The following is a 21,781-nucleotide window of genomic DNA, read 5'->3' as shown; positions in this document are numbered from 1 at the left end:
GCCAGATGTCTTAGTTTAGCACAGATATGATTACAGCTGTTCTTTGAGATGTGTCATTTAGTATGCCTTGGACAGAGAATGTTTGAAAACCTCTGGAGAGTTTAATAAAATGTTAAAATGTTTTCAAAAGAAAAATTGCAGCCACAAAATACAGCTTATACGTTCTTATACATGTGTTATAGAATCATATAATTGTTCATTGATTGTTAATAACTGTTAAAGATGCAGTCTGTTTTTGGGGGCGCTCCAAAAGGGAATAAAGATTAAACTGTGTTCATGTGTGAGGACTTCCTTTGTGTTCAGCAACATGTAGCACCATCTGTTATCGTCACCCTACCAGCTGACTGGAGTTGACTTGAGCACAGTCTACAGTAGTGTTGATAGTGAGGTACAGCTGGACCGGCTGCCTGTGACCAGTTTGTAGAGACTTACTCCATCCCCCTCCCCTGGTCACTTGTTATCTTTAACTGAGGAGTCTTTTCAATCAAACAAACACTCCTCAAGGTTTTTTTTACTTAGTAGTAAAACATACTTTTAGGTATCATGTCAACACCTCCAGAAATGTAACATTTTGTAATGCTGAGCTCAAGTGCAGGTCCGCCAATATGGTCTGAATTTTAACTTAAAGCCTATTTTTGCCAATTTACAGGGTTCATATTTTAACAAACTCCTCTTAGAGGTTTTATCCAGTCAACTTCACATTTGGTCAGTGTGTAAGAGACAACTTGAAGACTACACTGTATCCAAAGCTTGAGTGTGCATCAAACCCCTGGTCCAAGCTGGAGGGCAAAGTTAGATGTATTTTTAAATGTGGGGGGGTAGTTATTTAATGATCTAGTTGTAATTCCATACACTGCCACTAAGTGTAAGTTAAGAGTCATATTTCAGTGATAAAAGCATTTCAAAGGTCCTGTCAAGTGCATTGATTTTTTCGCTGCAACCCCCACTCTTCCTCTTTAAAACTAGTACTATTTATTTTAATCTCACTTCCTTTTTTCATGTGCCTACTATAGTTATTTATATGTTACCATGCTCACTTCTCTTTATATACAATTAAGTATAAATGCCTCATTTACATGTAAGGCTGCAGGGTAGTGTACATACTAGGAGTTCAGTCTCTGTTAATAGACATTACAGAGAGAACACAGTAAGAGACTGACTGCAGCAGGTTTCCACTGAAGTCACACCAGGGGACAAACAGGAAGAGGGTGACCACAACTGCAGTCCTGCTAGCTGATGTGAAAAGTATTAATACAACCTCAGAAATGTGCATCTGAGTCTACAAAGTAATGCATTCTTTTGAATACAGCTTAAACTCTCCTTGTATTAGAATTTCAGAAAGGAGCAAATATTACAGAAATATAAAAGCTAAAATAGTAACATGAGTAAGACGAGTCTTGCATCTTGAGTAGTTTTGCAGACATTGTGAATGTGATATATCATGGATCATTATGTTATGGTTGTAAGTAAGATAATGATATTAAATAGTATTGTTGATGTGGTGGGTTTTGTATGATGGGGTTCAGTGACAGCAGGCCACATGAGGATACTAAAGTCATCTTTAGAACTTGCTTTTGCATGTGGTTCACAATGAAGCTCAAAACTGTGTACAGGAAGGAAGTGGGTTGTATCTCTGTCTCCGGCTCATACGCCTGACGAAAAACAAGCGTAACAAGTCAAGACAACAACTGGCAGCATCTGATGCGATATATCTTGCGGATTTTTATCAATATTCTTTTATGTTAATAGATTTTGAACCCACACGGAGGTGAAAGGAGAAGCGATGAGTTCAACAACAACTAAGAGTGGATTAGTCATCTTCCTTCTCTCTATAACAGGTAACGACGTCTCCATTTTCATATCAACTCGGAAGAGGAAGTCTTTTAAGCCTTTGTCTTTGCTGAAGTCTCTGTAAGCTGAGTCAATGAATCTTTAGAACAAGTTTTATAGCTGATAAAAGTCCTCAGATAAGCCTTTTTTATAGATGAAAAATAGGTTCTGTGTGTTTTTTATGGCAGCAGTTTATAACAAGTTTTATCTCAAGCCACTTTACAATAAGAGCAGGTCAAGACTGTACTCTTTGTTATATTATTCACAAAGACCCAATATTAATTCATCATGGTAAAGGAACTTTGCAACATTTAGCAACGAACAACAGAGAGGAGAAACTTTGTCAACACACTCATGGCTACAATGGCAAAACAGTAAGTGAAAGTATGAGTGGTATAAGCAGGAACAGGAAGTATGACAATCCACTGATCAGCCTGTTAGAAACATCAACCACTATCATGCTGTTAAAACAGGGAGGAGTGATAATGTTGATAATATCAGCTAAGGTTGAGCAGCTGTAAGATGCATTAACTATTACAGTAATGATACTAAAGGTAAGACTGATATTTATATTTGTAGAAGCTGAAGTCAGGCACGCCCAACAGGCCATCTTTAGCAACGATCCAGAAGAACCTCAAGAACTCCTGGGAAGATCTATAGTAACTCTTAAGTGACATTAAGATTTAAAGTTGTTGATATGCAAACAAATTGAGGAGAGAGCCTCTCTGCCCCCATCGGCAGTCATCTAACCACAGTTTGATTCTAATGCTTGTCTATTAATAGATATCTGCATGCAACAAACACAGGATGTCCCTAGAAGTTGGTAGATGCTTCCGGATTGAGAAGTACCACATGCATGGTCTAGGTTTCCAGCATGTTTCTAAGACAGGATGGGCCTGAGTTATTTTCTGTTATCATTCCCTAATCCTAATCCTAATCCTAACCCTCGGGTTAGGGTAAGAATGGTTTTATAACAGAATAAATGCACAAAATTTGTCAATTATAATGCTTCTCATACAAACACTGAACGTAAAGAGTTTTCAATAGCCGAGTCAAAAGAGCCGGCTCTCTGAAAAGAGCCGAACTTCCCATCACTAAAGCACATGCTTACTACCATTTGCACTCTTAGTTGCCCTTGGAACTATTTGTGTTGTACAACGTATCAATGTAAATACTTCAGACCTCTACCATAGTGATAAACAGATAACACTTCAATTTGAACCCCCGGCGTAGGCTACGCCGTCGATTTGACGCAGAGGTATAAATCAGGCTTCAGACAGGATGGGCCTGAGTTCTTTTCTCTTATCATGATTTACATCAGCCTCCATAAACAATCACAATGAATAGTCACGGTCATGATTATAGTTTCTAATCTGCTTTCTGTTACAGTGGTACACGGTCAGCATGGCTCAGGAGTGACTTACTCTTCTACTCACATCTGTGCCCCTAAAGGATCAACAGTGGACATACCCTGCACCTACACATATCCACCCAGATGGAATGAGCGTGATGTGGTTGTTGCTTCCTGGTTCAGAGAAATGAATGGAAATGACCCTGTGGACCTGAGATCAGACTCAGACTACACAGGTCGTGTGGAGTATCAATTTTATGTGAACGGCTGCACTCTGAGAATCAAAGACCTGAGAGAGAGCGACTCAGCTGAGTACAAGTTCACATTGAGAACAAACAAACCGGATCAGAGCTTGACTGGGTCACCTGGAGTTTCTTTGTCTGTCACAGGTAAGATCTTTAACTGAGTGTCCTTATGAAGATCTAAGCTGTTAAATTCCATATCTGATTGTAACTTTGCAAAATTTAAGAAGCTCAAGGAAGTGAATACCCATACAGGGCAATACATTCCCAAGTCATAAAATATCACATACGGATGTGTTGAATGCTGCTTTTGTGTATTCACATGTGTGTCTGAATAGAAGTTATACCTATGCTTATTCTTTACAGATCTACAGGTGACAGTGATTAACTCAACAGATTACCAGGGTCAAAGCTGGGCAGAGCTCAAGTGTCACAGCAGCTGTCATGTACCTGCTCATCTCTCCTACATCTGGTACAGGAATGGTCGGACCACTTCGACAGAAACATCCTCATTTTCAGGAGTCGTTTATCCTGCAGACAGCTTCGCCTGTGCTCTTAGAGGACATGAGGGCTCTCCTTCTCCTGCAGTGTGTGAGTTTACGTCACAGTCCTCCACTGACAAAGCGCCATTTGGTAACTAATTGGACCGATAGCTCTATCAAATGACTGTGGGGTTCCAATCAAGGATTGCCCCACTTACCAATTCCATAAAACATAAACCTATCAAACTGTTTTTCATTAAGCTGCACAGGATCAATTCAACCCGCTCTGCATCACAGCTTAAAAAGTATGTCTCTGACAATCTGTTGACAAAGATTTTATCTTCCAGGTGTTGAAGGGGAAAACTGCAACAGAGTGACGTACACTGACAGAAGAATCTGTGCATTCGAAGGCTCATCGGTGGACATTTCTTGTACTTACAGCAGCTCTGCAGCCATTACATCAACGTTCTGGTTCAGTCCTGAACGTAGTCAACAGTGGAAGTTCCCCGCAAGACCTGAGGACCTGAAAGAAGACACTCAGTTTGGAGCTCGCATTCAAGTTATTGAAACAGAGAGAGGACGCTCCACTCTGAGGATCACTGACCTGAGACAGACCGATTCAGCCCAGTATCACTTCACATTTAAAACAAAGAGTGTTGAATGGAGCAGCGTTTTACCTTCTACAAGTCTGACTGTCACAGGTACTGACAAACATGAACTGATAACCACAGAAGCACAGTTTAGTCATACCATTTGGTTGATCAGATTTCTCTAGAAAAAGCACACCTAAAGGGTTTTCATGTTGCAACCAACAGCTAGCTAGCTAGCTTTTTCTATTTAGCCTGCCCTGTAGTTAAATAGAAAGATTACCAGACTTGACAGCTAATCCCACAGAGTGTTGCCTATACAAGATGTAAACATAGACGCTGTGGTCTGTGGAATGCAGTTTTGAGCCTTAGGTTTGATGGCCAGATCTCAGATAAGATAAGAGGGTAGATATCAAAGAGTTAGCAGACATTAGGCGTAGACATCAGATATGAAACTAAGCAGTGTTGTCCTTGTACACTCATCAGAATATCTTTTTACTGTTAATGTTCAAGACTTTTTGTGATTCTGGCTAAAATATCCAGCTCTACAGGTGCAGGTGATCAAAGTTGACTGGACTTCTCGCTATGCAGAGCTGAAGTGTCACAGCAGCTGCAGTCCAGCTGGTCAGCTGTCCTACATCTGGTTCAAGAGCGGAGAGAAGATTCAGACAGAAACGTCTTCGGTTTCAGGATCCTCTGATAATGAACACAGCTACGCCTGTGCTCTGAAAGGACATGAGGATTCTCCTTCTCCTTCAGTGTGTGAGTTTAACATCACCATCCGCTGGTGCCTGGAACCGGACTGTTTACTTTGACTGCTCACAATTCAGCAGCTGCTGGTGGCTCAATAATCTCTGAGAGTTTTAGTGGAGAGTTATAGTTAAAGTCCTGTGAGAATGTGAGATGTGTTGTTTTTATAAAACATAGCTAAAAAGCTCTTGACTGTTTGACTGCTAACAGCCAGTGACTGTTTCCTCTTAGCTTTGCTTTAACAATACAAGCTTGAGCATGAATTTAAAGCATGTGCATTAACCACCATTTAGCAGGTCTACATGTGAAGGTAATTTATTTTGCCAACACAAAATCAAAAAGGCTTTCTTTATTATTTTAGGTGTCTATGGGGAATACTGCAACAGGGTGACGTACAACAAGAGGAGGATCTGTGCCCTAAAAGGCTCATCAGTGGACATTTCATGCACATACTACAGTTATTGGGCTCCTAATTCGGTCTTTTGGTTCAGTCCTGCACGTAGTCCTCACTGGCAGACTCAAACACCGCCTGAGGACCTAAAAGAAGACTCCCAGTATGTAGGTCGTGTTCAGGTCTTTGAAACAGAGAGAGGACGCTCCACTCTGACAATCTCTGACCTGAGAGAGAGCGATTCAGCAGAGTATCGCTTTAAGTTCAAACGACCGCACTCGGATTGGGGGAACAGTTTCCCTGGTACAACTCTGACTGTCACAGGTACTGAAGAACACACCTGGTACAGCAGCACCACACAAGCTTTTATCACCTTCTATTAAGGCTCCTCTCCTTCAGAGATGTTTTTATTATTAAGATGAATACACTTCACTCATGACAAGTTCTTTGATTCTATGATTCAAACTTTTGTTTGTGTTTGTTGAAGTCACTGAAGTCTTGAACTAAGATGCTCCAACTATAAAGATTACAATGTAAGCACTGTCACAGTCATCTGTTGATATGTTGTGTTCCTCATGTGTCCAGCTCTGCAGGTGCAGGTAACCTCAGTAACAGTCCACCAGGATTACACTGAAGCAGTGCTGAGGTGTCACCACAGCTGCTCTCCTGCTGGTGACATGTCATACATCTGGTTTAAGAATGGAAACGAAATCCAGAATGAAGAAAAGTCCTCTCATGAGAACTGGTTTTACCCAGGAGACTCCATCTCTTGTGCTCTGAGAGGACTTGAGAAGTCTGTCTCTCCCTCAGTGTGTGAGTTTGCTCTGCTTTCTGAGAACTGTTTTCTTTGCATCACAGCATTAAGGGCATCTTGGTCTTATATTTGTTTCTCCACCTTCCTACTTTAGATGCTCTGAAGGCTCCCTCTGTGTCGGTAAGTCCTCCTGGTGAAATAACGAATGGCAGTTCAGTCACTCTGAAATGTAGCAGTGATGCTAACAGAGAAGCTAACTACACCTGGCTCAAGAGGAACCAAACACTGCCCAGTGAAGAACCACAACTTGTCTTCACTTCCATCCAGCCCTCTGACTCTGGAGAGTATCGCTGTACATCTGAGAACGAGCTGGGAAAGAGAACATCTGAACCCGTCTTTATCGATGTCAAATGTGAGTAAAAAACCAACAAACAGCCTAAATGTCTGAATGAGGAGGTTTAAAGATAAGCTTTACTGACCCCGCAGGATAAATTCACTTTCAAGAACAGCTCACAAAAAGAGTATGTAGTTATCAAGTGCCACAAAATCCCCCCTCCAGATATGTTTGCTAAATAGTCATTTCCTGGTTCATCATATCCTCCTAGTGACAATACATTTCTGCTGAGTCTCAGTTTCCCTGTTAACAGTAAGTTATTCAGAGACTTCACCCTGGCTTATCCCAGCTCTATTGGCCTGAAAATGAAAATGAAGTCCATCCATCTATCCATCCATTTTCTTCCGCTTATCCGGGGTCGGGTCACGGAGGTAGCAGTCCAAGTAAATTGACCCAGACATCCCTCTCCCCAGAAACACTTTCCAGCTCCTCCTGGGAACCCCGAGGCGATCCCAGACCAGGTGGGACATATAATCCCTCCACCAAGTTCTGGGTCGTCCTCTGGGCCTTCTCCCAGTTGGACGTGCCTGGATCACCTCTAAGGGGAGGCGCCCGGGAGGCATCCTTATCAGATGCCCAAACCACCTCAGCTGATTCCTTTCAACGCCAAGGAGCAGTGGCTCTACCCCGAGCTCCCTCCGGATGTCTGAGCTCCTGACCCTCTCTCTAAGGCTGAGCCCAGCCACCCTTTGGAGGAAACTCATTTCAGCCGCTTGTATCCAAGATCTTATTCTTTCGGTCATGACCAACAGCTCATGACCATAGGTGAGAGTTGGAACGTAGATGACTGGTAAATTGAAAGCTTTGCCTTCCAGCTCAACATACAACGTACAACGTCCGCTGCGCCAAGCTGCCTGTCAATCTCACTCTCCATTTTATCCTCACTCATGAACAAGACCCCGAGATACTTCCCCCCAGCAGTCTAAGCCTATAGCAGCATAACTAAGAGCTGGTCCAAGCCTGAGCCAGTGTGTTGCTAGTATGAAACTGAGATGCTTAAGTCTTTCTCTACGTTGGGAGATCCATGGAACATTTGCTCATGAATTTCTCCCCCCATGTCTCCTCCAGATGCTCCACAGCTTCCCTCCGTGTCAGTGAGTCCTTCTGCTGAGGTGGTGGAGGGCAGTTCAGTGAATCTGACCTGTAGCAGTGATGCTAACCCAGCAGCTAACTACACCTGGTACAAGGAGAATGAAGACTCACCAAAAGCTGTAGGACCGGTCTTCACCATCACTGAATCCAGAGCTGAACACAGTGGGAATTATTCCTGTGAAGCCCATAATGGAATAGGACGTCATAACTCCACCTTACTTCTGATTGTTGTGGCAGGTTAGTTTCCATTTTCTTTACACTGACAACAGCAGTGATCAAAAAACATTCACTGATGTAATGTTAACAGAAGAGAGACACTTATTAAGCCGTCTTTGAGAAAGTGCTCTGACCACATCTGTTCTGGGATGACTAGGAACTTGGGTTAACAAGGAATTGGATGCCAACAATGATATTTTTAGAACATCATATAAACAGATGAATAAAAACATGAATGAAAAGCATAAAATACATTTAAAAGAAGTAGTAAATAGGTTGGTTTTAGTGAGGGTTTTGAAAGGGGACAGGTTGGGACAGTTTCAAATGTTAAGTGGTAAGGCGTTCCAGAGAGTGGGGGCGGTGATAGAGAAAGCTCTACCCCCCAGGTTCGGTGGTTGATGTCAGGTGGTAGAGAGAGCAGGTGGGTGTTGGAGGATCGGAGGTTACTGGAGGGGGTGTGGTGGTGGAGCAGGTTGGTGAGGTAGGAGGGGGCCTGGTTATGGAGGGCTTTCTGGGTGAGGAGGAGGATTTTAAAATGTATTTGCTGTCTGATAGGGAGCCAGTGGAGGTTTTGGAGGACAGGGGTGATGTGGTCACAGGAGCGGGTTGTAGTTTGTTGAGTTGTTTTGAAGGAAGGCCGTGGAGGATGCTATTGCACTAGTGGAATCTGGAAGTGATAAAGGCGTGGATCAGGGTTTCAGCGGTGGAGAAGGAGAGAGATGGACCGAGGTTGTGAACATGTGAGGACGGAGTAAGGGAAGCATTAGGTTGAAGTTGTTGGTGGCCGATGAATCAGAGGTCAGATTTTTCTCAGTGGAGGTCGTTTTTTTTGCATCCAGGATTTAATTTCGGTCAGGCAGTTGGTCAGGGTGGAGAGGGTTGGAGCAGTAAAGGAATTGGTGGAGATGTAAAGTTGGATGTCGTCAGTGTAGCAGTGGAAGCGGAGACCGTGACGACGGGTGATTTTACTGATTGGGAGAATGTAGAGAATAAAGAGGAGGGGACCAAGCACCGAACCCTGGGGGATGCCCTGGGGCAGGGGAGCTGTGGGGGAGGTGCAGTTGTTCATATTGATGAATTGGTGTCTGTCTGGGAGGTATGATTTGATCCTTGAGAGTGCAGTGCTAGTAATGTGTAGAGTTGATTGTAGACGAGAGAGGAGGGTGGTGTGGTTGATGGTGTCAACCCTCAACCACACCAAATAAACCAAATGAACAATGAAACTGCATGCTGAGTTTAGTCTTCCTGACTGAACTCACACGAGAGCTTCATTTGTACTTTAGTAGACTTAAAGTTTCTCTAACAGTCCAGCTAATTGTCAGTGTTGTCACTTTATCACCTTTACCCAGGAGCATGGACATCAACAGCTGTTGGAACAAGCCTTGCTGTAGTCTTTGTCATCTTACTCCTCGTTGTATTCATCCTGATAAGGTAAGCAGTTTGCTTTGATTCGATTATAGTCTATTAGGGGTCACATGGGTCGCATTGGTTAAAAGTTTTGATAAACAACAAAGCGGTCTCAAGTTATCTAGAACTTCTGGGGATAACCTCCAAAATGCGTCTTCATGGAACTTCACATGCTTAGAGTTTTCTTCCCATTTCATTAAATCAATAAAAATCAAATCAGTCAGTATTCAGAGTTTAATGCTTCCTTCATTTTTTAAAATGCTCCCACACAGAAAAAAGAGAGCCTCAAAGCGATCAGCTGAGAATGGAGAGACAGCAGGTGACACCCAGGAACAGGTGAGAAAGAATCAAAAGTCTAAATCCTGAATAAGGGGCCGTGTCCACTGCCGCCATTTTTTTGTATGGGCAGCGCAAAACTGACGAATCACAGGCAAAAAGCTGCATAACCACTGAAAAACAAACCCCAATGTAAAGCCACTAATATCCCTGACAAGTCTCTGATCATTACAATCAACATCTCCCATCTTTTTCATCCTAACAGTGCCTTCCTTCTCAGAGCACTCAAGAGGAGCAGGACCTTCATTATTCCATTGTTCAGTTCATCACAAACCCAGAGCCAGAGTCTCTCTACTCCTGCGTCAGACCAGTTCAACCAGAGTCTCTCTACTCCTGCGTCAGACCAGTTCAACAACACGGACACCAGCTGCAAGAGAATCAGGATGTTGTATATGCCGCTATCACTATTAACAAGCCCACTTCTGCCCGGAGCTGAGCAGGATGGGAGCGTTTCTGCAACATTTAGAAATAGTGAATCTGCAGCTTTGTATTTACATGAAACGTGTTGTTTATTTAAGCAAATAACTGATGTAATATAACTCCTAATACAGCATTAAAGGTGACATATCATGCAAAATCGACTTTTTAATGGTTCTCTACCTGAAATATGTGTCCCTGTCTACAAACCCCCCGAGAATGAAAAGAATCCATTCTGCCCCTGTTCTGATTTCTCCACCTTTCTGTAAATGTGTGCTGAAACCAGCCGTTTCAGTTTTCAGTGTTTTTCATACCTCGCAACGCCATCCGGTCTGTAACAGGAAGTCAGAGCTTGGAGCTTGTTCAGCCCATAGACTGTATAAAATACAACTCAACCCCTCCTCCGTTTTTCATTACCTGCACACATGTGTGCTAACAAGGAGCTTAAGAGGGAGGCATGCTAGTTGTAGGCTGTCTTAATAAACACAAAGGTCGGTTTTACTCCCCACGTCTGCAGATTTGAAGATCTAGTGGATGATTTTTATTTTTCATGGAAAAGTGCTAGCGCTTGTGACTGTGTGCATGCGACCATCATCATCCCTCTTAGAACTCTGGCCTAACTTTTATTGACAGCTAATATCATGTTCTGTAAAAGAGGGCGTGAACACCTAGGTGGACCAAAAATAAATAAATAAATAAAGTAAAAGAAAGATTACACAAAGATACACAAAGGGGCATGGAAAGAGAAGGAGAGAGAGACCTAAGACACTTAGATGGAGAGGGACCATCTCACCATGACGCCAAAAACTCCGTGCTGTGATACTAATGATTAAGCAACCCTTAGTGTCCACAATCATTACTGAAGCTTGGGTCGCAGAGGATTGCCCCCGTGCTGTGTTCTATTTGTGTGACAAGACCACCACTGGTGCAGATGACACCACTTGGGTCAGATCAGCTGAGCGGTTCAGCCCAGCACCCGGACCGCGAGAGCAGTCAGGCCGAAGGACCCAACCCGCCGCGGGAGACCCAGGCCAGGGGACCAGCCAAGGACCCAGACCGGAAGCAAACAGACACCGCAAGGGCACCCAGGGTGACCCCCAGGTCACTCAGCAGGAGGAAAGGGGGGCGAGGGGGAGAGATCCCGCAGCCCCCCAAGGAACGCCTCCACAACACCGCCCCCACAGCCCCCCAAGACAGAGCAAAAGGAGCCCGAAGGGGCCCAGCACCAGGAGCAGACAGCCAGGCAGCCGGGCAGGACCCGTACCACAGCCCGCCAACCGGCACGCCGGAGTGTGGGGAGGGTGGAGGGGGAAGGGCCAATCCCCCGACCACAGCCCGCCAATCCCCCCCCCCAGCCGGCCCGACCACTCCCCCCAGCCACGCCCCCCAGCCGCGCCCCGCAACCGATGGACCAGGCCGTGCGGGCATGGAGGGACACCCCAATGGCTGCCGTAGTAACACCCCCCCAGCTGCGCGCCACCCCACCCTCCCGAGAGGACCGCGAGGGGACCATCGGGAAACCCGGCCCCGAGGGTGGCCGCGGACCAGGCTCCCGCAACGGAGGGGACAGCAGAGGGATGGAGGGTGACGGGGACACCAGCCCCCACAGCCCCACAAGACAGAGCCAAAGGAGCCCAAGGGGCCCAGCACCAGGAGCAGAGAGCCAGGCAGCCGGGCAGGACCCGGACCACAGCCCGCCAACCGGCACGCCGGAGTGGGGGAGGGTGGAGGGGGCAGGGCCAATCCCCTCCGCCCCCCCAGCCGGCCCGACCACTCCCCCCCAGCCACGCCGCGCGACCGATGGACCAGGCCATGCGGGCATGGAGGGACACCCCAATGGCTGCCGTAGTAACACCCTCACTTGCCCTCACTTCCTCTTTTCATGTGCCTACTATAGTTATTTATGTTACCATGCTCTTCTCCTTTTTATATACAATCAGGTTCAAATGCCTAATTTACATGTGAGACTGCAGGGTAGCATACGTACTAGAAGATCAGTCTCTATTAATACACATTACAGAGAGAACACAGTAAGAGACTTACTGTAGGGAGTTTTTTACTGTAGTCACACATAGGGACAAACAGGAAGAGGGTGACCACAACTGCAGTCCTGCTAGCTGATGTGAAAAGTATTAATACAACCTCAGAAATGTGTATCTGAGTCTACAAAGTAATGCATTCTTTTGAATACAGCTTAAAGTGTCCTTGTATTACAAAGAAATGAATATTAAAGAAATATAAAACCTAAAATAGTAACATGAGTAAGACGAGTCTTGCATTTTGAGTAGTTTTGCAGACATTGTGAACGTGATATATCATGGAGCATTATGTTATGGTTGTAAGTAAGATAATAATAATAAATAGTATTGTTGAGGTGGTGGATTTTGTATGATGTTCAGTGACAGCAGGCCACATGAGGATACTGAAGTCATCTTTGTCACATGCTTTTGGTGTGTGCTTCACAAAGACGATCAAAACTGTGAAGAGGAAGGAAGTTGGGTGTATTTTAACAGCCCGTCTCTGTCTCCTGTTCACACGCCTGGCCATCAACGAGCGTGACAAGTCAAGGCAACAACTGGAAGCATCTGATGCGATATATCTTGTGAATTTGATTTATCTTGTCATACCTTAATACCTTTGAACCCACCCAGAGGTGAAAGGAGAAGCGATGAGTTCATCAGCAACTAAGAGTGGATTAGTCATCTTCCTTCTCTCTATAACAGGTAACTACGTCTCCATTTTCATATCAAATCTGAAGACGAAGTCTTTTAAGCCTTTGTCTTTGCTGAAGTCTCTGTAAGCTGAATCAATGCATCTTTAGAACAAGTTTTATAGCTGATAAAAGTCCTCAGATAAGCCTTTTTTATAGACGAAAGGTTTTGTGTGTTTTTATGGCAGCAGTATATAACAAGTTTTATCTCAAGCAAATAGAGGAACAACTAAAGAAACTACAACAACAGATACAACACATTCATGGCTACAATGGCAACATAGTAAACGTCAAACATATGAGTGGTACAAGCAGGAACAGGAAGTATGACAATCCACTGATCAGCCTATTTTAAACATCAACCACTATCATGCTGTTAAAACAGGGAGGAGTGTTAAAGTTGATAATATCAGCTAAGGTTGAGCAGCTCTAAGATGCATTAACATTTACAGTAATGATACTAAAGGGAAGAATGATATTTATAATTTTAGCAGCTGAAGTCAGGCACGCCCAACAGGCCATCTTTAGCAACGAATCCAGAAGAACCTCAAGAACTCCTGGGAAGATCTATAGTAACTCTAAAGTGACATTAAGATTTAAAGTTGTTGATATGCAAACAAATTGAGCAGAGAGCCTCTCTGCCCCCATCGGCAGTCATCTAACCACAGTTTGATTCTAATGCTTGTCTATTAATAGATATCTGCATGCAACAAACACAGGATGTCCCTAGAAGTTGGTAGATGCTTCCGGATTGAGAAGTACCACATGCATGGTCTAGGTTTCCAGCATGATTCTAAGACAGGATGGGCCTGAGTTATTTTCTGTTATCAATCCCTAATCCTAATCCTAATCCTAACCCTCGGGTTAGGGTAAGAATGGTTTTATAACAGAATAAATGCACAAAATTTGTCAATTATAATGCTTCTCATACAAACACTGTACGTAGAGAGTTTTCAACAGCCGAGTCAAAAGAGCCGGCTCTCTGAAAAGAGCCGAACTTCCCATCACTAAAGCACATGCTTACTACCATTTGCACTCTTAGTTGCCCTTGGAACTGTTTGTATTGTAAAACAACTTCAGACCTGTCCCATAGTGATAAACAGATAACACTTCAATTTGAACCCCCGGCGTAGGCTACGCCGTTAATTTGACAGAGGTATAAATCAGGCTTCAGACAGGATGGGCCTGAGTTCTTTTCTCTTATCATGATTTACATCAGCCTCCATAAACAATCAAAATGAATAGTCACGGTCATGATTATAGTTTCTAATCTGCTTTCTGTTACAGTGGTACACGGTCAGCATGGCTCAGGAGTGACTTACTCTTCTACTCAGATCTGTGCCCCTAAAGGATCAACAGTGGACATACCTTGCACCTACACATATCCACCCAGATGGAATGAGCATGCTGTGGTTGTTGCTTCCTGGTTCAGAGAAATGAATGGAAATGGCCCTGTGGACCTGAGATCAGACTCAGACTACACAGGTCGTGTGGAGTATCACTTTCGTGAGAACGGCTGCACTCTGAGAATCAAAGACCTGAGAGAGAGCGACTCAGCTGAGTACAAGTTCACACTGAGAACAAACAAACCGGATCAGAGCTTGACTGGGTCACCTGGAGTTTCTTTGTCTGTCACAGGTAAGATCTTTAACTGAGTGTCCTTATGAAGATCTAAGCTCATTTAAAGCACAGATATAGATGACAGACTGAACCAGCTGTCTTAGTACCCTGATCTAGTCTTGGTTCTGGTATTCAGACAGCTGTTTCTGCTGGTCCTGACGATGGCATCACACTGAAATGACTGAATCATAAGAGGTGCCTTTTAGATCAGAGTACTCCCATCATAGCACAGTTACCACATTGCATATCACAGCTCATCCCACAGACTGTTGCCTATATAAGATGTAAACATAGACGCTGTGGTCTGTGGACTGCAGTTTTGAATCCTCAATTTTGATGACCAGATCTTGGATAAGATAAGAGGGTGGATATCAAAGAGTTAGCAGACATTAGGCGTAGACATCAGACATGTAACTAAACAGTGTTGTTATTTTACAGTCACCAGAATGTCTTTTTACTGTTAATGTTAAAGACTTTTTGTGATTCTTGCTCAAATATCCAGCTCTACAGGTGAAGGTGACCAAAGAGCTGAAGTGTCACAGCAGCTGCAGTCCAGCTGGTCAGCTGTCCTACATCTGGTTCAAGAACGGAGAGAAGATTCAGACAGAAACGTCTTCGGTTTCAGTATCCTTAGATAATGAACACAGCTACGCCTGTGCTCTGAAAGGACATGAGGATTCCCCTTCTCCTTCAGTGTGTGAGTTTAACATCACCATCTGCTGGTGCCTGGAACCAGACTGTTTACTTTGACTGCTCACAATTCAGTAGCAGCCGGTGGATCAATAATCTCTGAGAGTTTTAGTTAATGTCCTGTGAGAATGTGAGATGTGTTGTTTTTAACAATCATGATTAAAAAGCTCTTGACTGTCTGACTGCTAACAGCCAGGGACCGTTTCCTCTTAGCTTCCCTTGTTGCTTTAACAATACTAGCTTGAGCATGAATTTAAAATATGTGCATTAACCACCATTTATCAGGTCTACATGTGAAGGTAATTTATTTTTCCAACACAAAATCAAAAATACTTTCTTTATTATTTTAGGTGTCGATGGTGGAGTCTGCAACAGGGTGACGTACGACAAGAGGAGGATCTGTGCCCTAAAAGGCTCATCAGTCAACATTTCATGCACATACAACCCTTATCAGGGTCTTAAGACAGTCTTTTGGTTCAGTCCTGCACGTAGTCATCACTGGCAGACTCAAACACAGCCTCAGGACCTAAAAGCAGACTCCCAGTATGCAGGTCGTGTTCTGGTCTTTGACATTTTGAGAGCACACTCCACTCTGAGAATCTCTGACCTGAGAGAGAGCGATTCAGCAGAGTATCGCTTTAAGTTCAAAACATTGCGCTCTGATTGGGGAAACAGTTTCCCTGGTTCAACTCTGACTGTCACAGGTACTGAAGAACACACCTGGTACAGCAGTACCACACAAGCTTTTACCACCTTCTATTAAGGCTCCTTTCCCTCACTTTGATTATTAAGCTGAATACACTTCACTCATGACAAATTCTTTGATTCTATGATTCAAACTTTTGTTTGTGTTTGTTGAAGTCACTGAAGTCTTGAACTAAGATACTCTAACTACAAAGATTACAATGTAAGCACTGTCACAGTCATCTGTTGATATGTTGTGTTGTTCCTCATGTGTCCAGCTCTGCAGGTGCAGGTAACCTCGGTAACAGTCCACCAGGATTACACTGAAGCAGTGCTGAGGTGTCACCACAGCTGCCCTCCTGCTGGTGACATCTCATACATCTGGTTTAAGAATGGAAAGAAAATCCAGAATGAGGAAAAGTCCTCTCATGAGAACCGGTTTCTCCCAGGAGACTTCATCTCTTGTGCTCTGAAAGGACTTGAGAAGTCTGTCTCTCCCTCAGTGTGTGAGTTTGCTCTGCTTTCTGAGAACTGTTTTCTTTGCATCACAGCATTAAGGGCATCTGGGTCTTATATGTGTTTCTCCACCATCCTACTTTAGATGCTCTGAAGGCTCCCTCTGTGTCGGTAAGTCCTCCTGGTGAAATAACGAATGGCAGTTCAGTCACTCTGAAATGTAGCAGTGATGCTAACAGAGAAGCTAACTACACCTGGCTCAAGAGGAACCAAACACTGCCCAGGGAAGAACCACAACTTGTCTTCACTTCCATCCAGCCCTCTGACTCTGGAGAGTATCGCTGTACAGCTGAGAACGAGCTGGGAAAGAGAACATCTGAACCCGTCTTTATCGATGTCAAATGTGAGTAAAAAACCAACAAACAGCCTAAATGTCTGAATGAGGAGGTTTAAAGATAAGCTTTACTGACCCTGCAGGATAAATTCACTTTCAAGAACAGCTCAAAAAAAGAGCGTGTAGTTATCAAGTGCCACAAATTCCCCCCCTCCAGATATGTTTGCTAAATAGTAATTTCCTGGTTCATCATATCCTCCTAGTGACAATACATTTCTGCTGAGTCTCTGTTTCACTTTTAACAGTAAGTTATTCAGAGACTTCACCCTGGCTTATCCCAGCTCTATGGGCCTGAAAATGAAAATGAAGTCCATCCATCTATCCATCCATTGTCTTCCGCTTATCCGGGGTCGGGTCACGGAGGTAGCAGTCCAAGCAAATTGACCCAGACATCCCTCTCACCAGAAACACTTTCCAGCTCCTCTTGGGAACCCCGAGGCGATCCCAGACCAGGTGGGACATATAATCCCTCCACCAAGTTCTGGGTCGTCCTCTGGGCCTTCTCCCAGTTGGACGTGCCTGGATCACCTCTAAGGGGAGGCGCCCGGGAGGCATCCTTATCAGATGCCCAAACCACCTCAGCTGATTCCTTTCAACGCCAAGGAGCAGTGGCTCTACCCCGAGCTCCCTCCGGATGTCTGAGCTCCTGACCCTCTCTCTAAGGCTGAGCCCAGACACCCTTTGGAGGAAACTCATTTCAGCCACTTGTATCCAAGATCTTATTCTTTCGGTCATGACCAACAGCTCATGACCATAGGTGAGGGTTGGAACGTAGATGACTGGTAAATTGAAAGCTTTGCCTTCCGGCTCAGCTCCCTCTTCACCACAACGGTCCGGTACAACGTCCGCTGCACCAAGCTGCCTGTCAATCTCACTCTCCATTTTATCCTCACTCATGGACAAGACCCCGAGATACTTCCCCCCCAGCAGTCTAAGCCTATAGCAGCATAACTAAGAGCTGGTCCAAGCCTGAGCCAGTGTGTTCCTAGTATGAAACTGAGATGCTTAAGTCTTTCTCTACGTTGGGAGATCCATGGAACATTTGATCATGAATTTCTCCCCCCATGTCTCCTCCAGATGCTCCACAGCTTCCCTCCGTGTCAGTGAGTCCTTCTGGTGAGATAATGGAGGGCAGTTCAGTGAATTTGACCTGTAGCAGTGATGCTAACCCAGCAGCTAACTACACCTGGTACAAGGAGAATGAAGACTCACCAAAAGCTGTAGGACCGGTCTTCATCATCACTGAATCCAGAGCTGAACACAGTGGGAATTATTACTGTGAAGCCCATAATGGAATAGGACGTCAGAACTCCACCTTTCTTCTGATTGCTGTGGCAGGTTAGTTTCCATTTTCTTTACACTGACAACAGCAGTGATCAAAACACATTCACTGATGTAACGTTAACAGAAGAGAGACACTTATTAAACCGTCTTTGAGAAAGTGCTCTGACCACATCTGTTCTGGGATGACTAGGAACTTGGGTTAACAAGGAATTGGATGCCAACAATGATATTTTTAGAACATCATATAAACAGATGAATAAAAACATGAATGGAAATCATAAAATACATTTAAAAGCAGTAGTAAATAGGTTGGTTTTAGTGAGGGTTTTGAAAGTGGACAGGTTGGGACAGTTTCAAATATTAAGTGGTAAGGCGTTCCAGAGAGTGGGGGCGGTGATAGAGAAAGCTCTACCCCCCAGGTTCGGTGGTTGATGTCAGGTGGTAGAGAGAGGAGGTGGGCGTTGGGGGATCGGAGGTTACAGGAGGGTGTGTGGTGGTGGAGCAGGTTGGTGAGGTAGGAGGGGGCCTGGTTATGGAGGGCTTTCTGGGTGAGGAGGAGGATTTTAAAATGTATTTGCTGTCTGATAGGGAGCCAGTGGAGGTTTTGGAGGACAGGGGTGATGTGGTCACAGGAGCGGGTTGTAGTTTGTTGAGTTGTTTGGAAGGAAGGCCGTGGAGGATGCTATTGCAGTAGTGGAATCTGGAAGTGATAAAGGCGTGGATCAGGGTTTCAGCGGTGGAGAAGGAGAGAGATGGACCTAGGTTGTGAACATGTGAGGACGGAGTAAGGGAAGCATTAGGTTGAAGTTGTTGGTGGCCGATGAATCAGAGGTCAGATTTTTCTCAGTGGAGGTCGTTTTTTTTGCATCCAGGATTTAATTTCGGTCAGGCAGTTGGTCAGGGTGGAGAGGGTTGGAGCAGTAAAGGAATTGGTGGAGATGTAAAGTTGGATGTCGTCAGTGTAGCAGTGGAAGCGGAGACTGTGACGACGGGTGATTTTACTGATTGGGAGAATGTAGAGAATAAAGAGGAGGGGACCAAGCACCGAACCCTGGGGGATGCCCTGGGGCAGGGGAGCTGTAGGGGAGGTGCAGTTGTTCATATTGATGAATTAGTGTGTCTGTCTGGGAGGTATGATTTGATCCAGGAGAGTGCAGTGCTAGTAATGTGTAGAGTTGATTGTAGACGAGAGAGGAGGGTGGTGTGGTTGATGGTGTCAACCCTCAACCACACCAAATAAACCAAATGAACAATGAAACTGCATGCTTAGTTTAGTCTTCCTGACTGAACTCACACGAGAGCGTCATTTGTACTTTAGTAGACTTAAAGTTTCTCTAACAGTCCAGCTAATTGTCAGTGTTGTCACTTTATCACCTTTACCCAGGAGCATGGAAATCAACAGCTGTTGGAACAAGCCTTGCTGTAGTCTTTGTCATCTTACTCCTTGTTGTATTCATCCTGATAAGGTAAGCAGTTTGCTTTGATTCGATTATAGTCTATTAGGGGTCACATGGGTCGCATTGGTTAAAAGTTTTGATAAACAACAAAGCGGTCTAAAGTTATCCACAACTTCTGGGGATAACCGCCGAAATGTGTCTTCATGGAACTTCACATGCTTAGAGTTTTCTTCCCATTTCATTAAATCAATAAAAATCAAATCAGTCAGTATTCAGAGTTTAATGCTTCGTTCATTTTTTAAAATGCTCCTACACAGAAAAAAGAGAGCCTCAAAGCGATCAGCTGAGATTGGAGAGACAGCAGGTGACACCCAGGAACAGGTGAGAAAGAATCAAAAGTCTAAATCCTGAATAAGGGGCCGTGTCCACTGCCGCCATTTTTTTGTATGGGGAGCGCAAAACTGACGAATCACAGGCAAAAAGCTGCATAACTACTGAAAAACAAACCCCAATGTAAAGCCACTAATATCCCTGCCAAGTCTCTGATCATTACAATCAACATCTCCCATCTTTTTCATCCTAACAGTGCCTTCCTCCTCAGAGCACGCAAGAGGAGCAGGACCTTCATTATTCCAGCGTTCAGTTCATCACAAACCCGCCAGAGTCTCTCTACTCCTGCGTCAGACCAGTTCAACCAGAGCCTCTCTACTCCTGCGTCAGACCAGTTCAACCAGAGCCTCTCTACTCCTGCGTCAGACCAGTTCAACAACACGGACACCAGCTGCAAGAGAATCAGGATGTTGTATATGACGCTATCACTATTAACAAGCCCACTTCTGCCCGGAGCTGAGCAGGATGGGAGCGTTTCTGCAACATTTAGAAATAGTGAATCTGCAGCTTTGTATTTACATGAAACGTGTTGTATATTTAAGCAAATAACTGATGTAATATAACTCCTAATACAGCATTAAAGGTGACATATCATGCAAAAATTGACTTTTTAATGGTTCTCTCCCTGCAATCTGTGTCCCTGTCTACAAACCCCCTGAAAATGAAAAGAATCCATTCTGCCCCTGTTCTGATTTCTCCACCTTTCTGTAAATGTGTGCTGAAACGAGCCGTTTCAGTTTTCAGTGTTTTTCATACGTCACAACGCCATCCGGTCTGTAACAGGAAGTCAGAGCTTGGAGCTTGTTCAGCCCATAGACTGTATAAAATACAACTCAACCCCTCCTCCGTTTTTCATTCCCTGCACACGTGTGCTAACAAGGAGCTTAAGAGGGAGGCATGCTAGTTGTAGGCTGTCTTAATAAACACAAAGGTCGGTTTTACTCCCCACGTCTGCAGATTTGAAGATCTAGTGGATGATTTTTATTTTTCATGGAAAAGTGCTAGCGCTTGTGACTGTGTGCATGCAACCATCACCATCCCTCTTAGAACTCTCGCCTATCTTTTATTGACAGCTAATATCATGTTCTGTAAAAGAGGGCGTGCACACCTAGGTGGGCCAAATAAATAAATAAATAAAGTAAAAGAAAGAATACACAAAGATACACAAAGAGACAGGGAAAGAGAAGAAGAGAGAGACCTAAGACACTTAGATGGAGAGGGACCATCTCACCATGACGCCAAAAACATTGTGCGGTGATACTAATGATTAAGCAACCCTTAGTGTCCACAATCATTACTGAAGCTTGGGTCGCAGAGGGTTGCCGCTGTGCTGTGCTCTATTTGTGTGACAAGACCACCACTGGTGCAGATGATACCACTTGGGTCAGATCAGCTGAGCGGTTCAGCCCAGCACCCGGGCCGCGAGAGCAGTCAGGCCGAAGGACCCAACGCACTGCGGGAGACCCAGGCCAGGGGACCAGCCAAGGACCCAGGCCGGAAGCAAACAGGCACCCCCAGGTCACCCAGCAGGAGGAAAGGGGGGCGAGGGGGGAGAGATCCCGCAGCCCCCCCAAGGAACGCCTCCACAGCCCCCCAAGACAGAGCCAAAGGAGCCCGAAGGAGCCCAGCACCAGGAGCAGACAGCCAGGCAGCCGGGCAGGACTCGGACCACAGCCCACCAACCGGCACGCCGGAGTGGGGGAGGGTGGAGGGGGCAGGGCCAATCCCCCCCGCCCCCCCAGCCGGCCCGACCACTCCCCCCCAGCCACGCCCCGCGACCGATGGACCAGGCCATGCGGGCATGGAGGGACACCCCAATGGCTGCCGTAGTAACACCCTCACTTGCCCTCACTTCCTCTTTTCATGTGCCTACTATAGTTATTTATGTTACCATGCTCTTCTCCTTT

The 21,781-nt window shown here is 44.9% G+C and overlaps 1 protein-coding gene across 1 annotated transcript in view; it reads left to right on the top strand.

Annotated features, from left to right (window-relative positions):
* The window catches only part of LOC117815597 (B-cell receptor CD22-like), a 28,395-nt gene extending 7,973 nt beyond the window's left edge, over nt 1-20,422 (top strand). The window contains exons 7-9 of the mRNA XM_034687405.1: nt 9,439-9,520; nt 9,769-9,832; nt 20,071-20,422. Of these exons, the coding sequence (XP_034543296.1) occupies nt 9,439-9,520; nt 9,769-9,832; nt 20,071-20,334 (410 nt within the window). The 3' untranslated portion in view covers nt 20,335-20,422. The remainder of the gene's footprint in view (nt 1-9,438; nt 9,521-9,768; nt 9,833-20,070) is intronic.
* Nucleotides 20,423-21,781: the final 1,359 nt, after the last annotated feature.

The sequence above is a fragment of the Notolabrus celidotus genome, chromosome 7 (genome assembly GCF_009762535.1).
Source record: "Notolabrus celidotus isolate fNotCel1 chromosome 7, fNotCel1.pri, whole genome shotgun sequence".
Classification (NCBI taxonomy): Eukaryota; Metazoa; Chordata; class Actinopteri; order Labriformes; family Labridae; genus Notolabrus; species Notolabrus celidotus.
The sequence above is the reverse complement of the archived record's forward strand: the minus strand, read 5'-3'. Positions and strand labels throughout refer to the sequence as shown.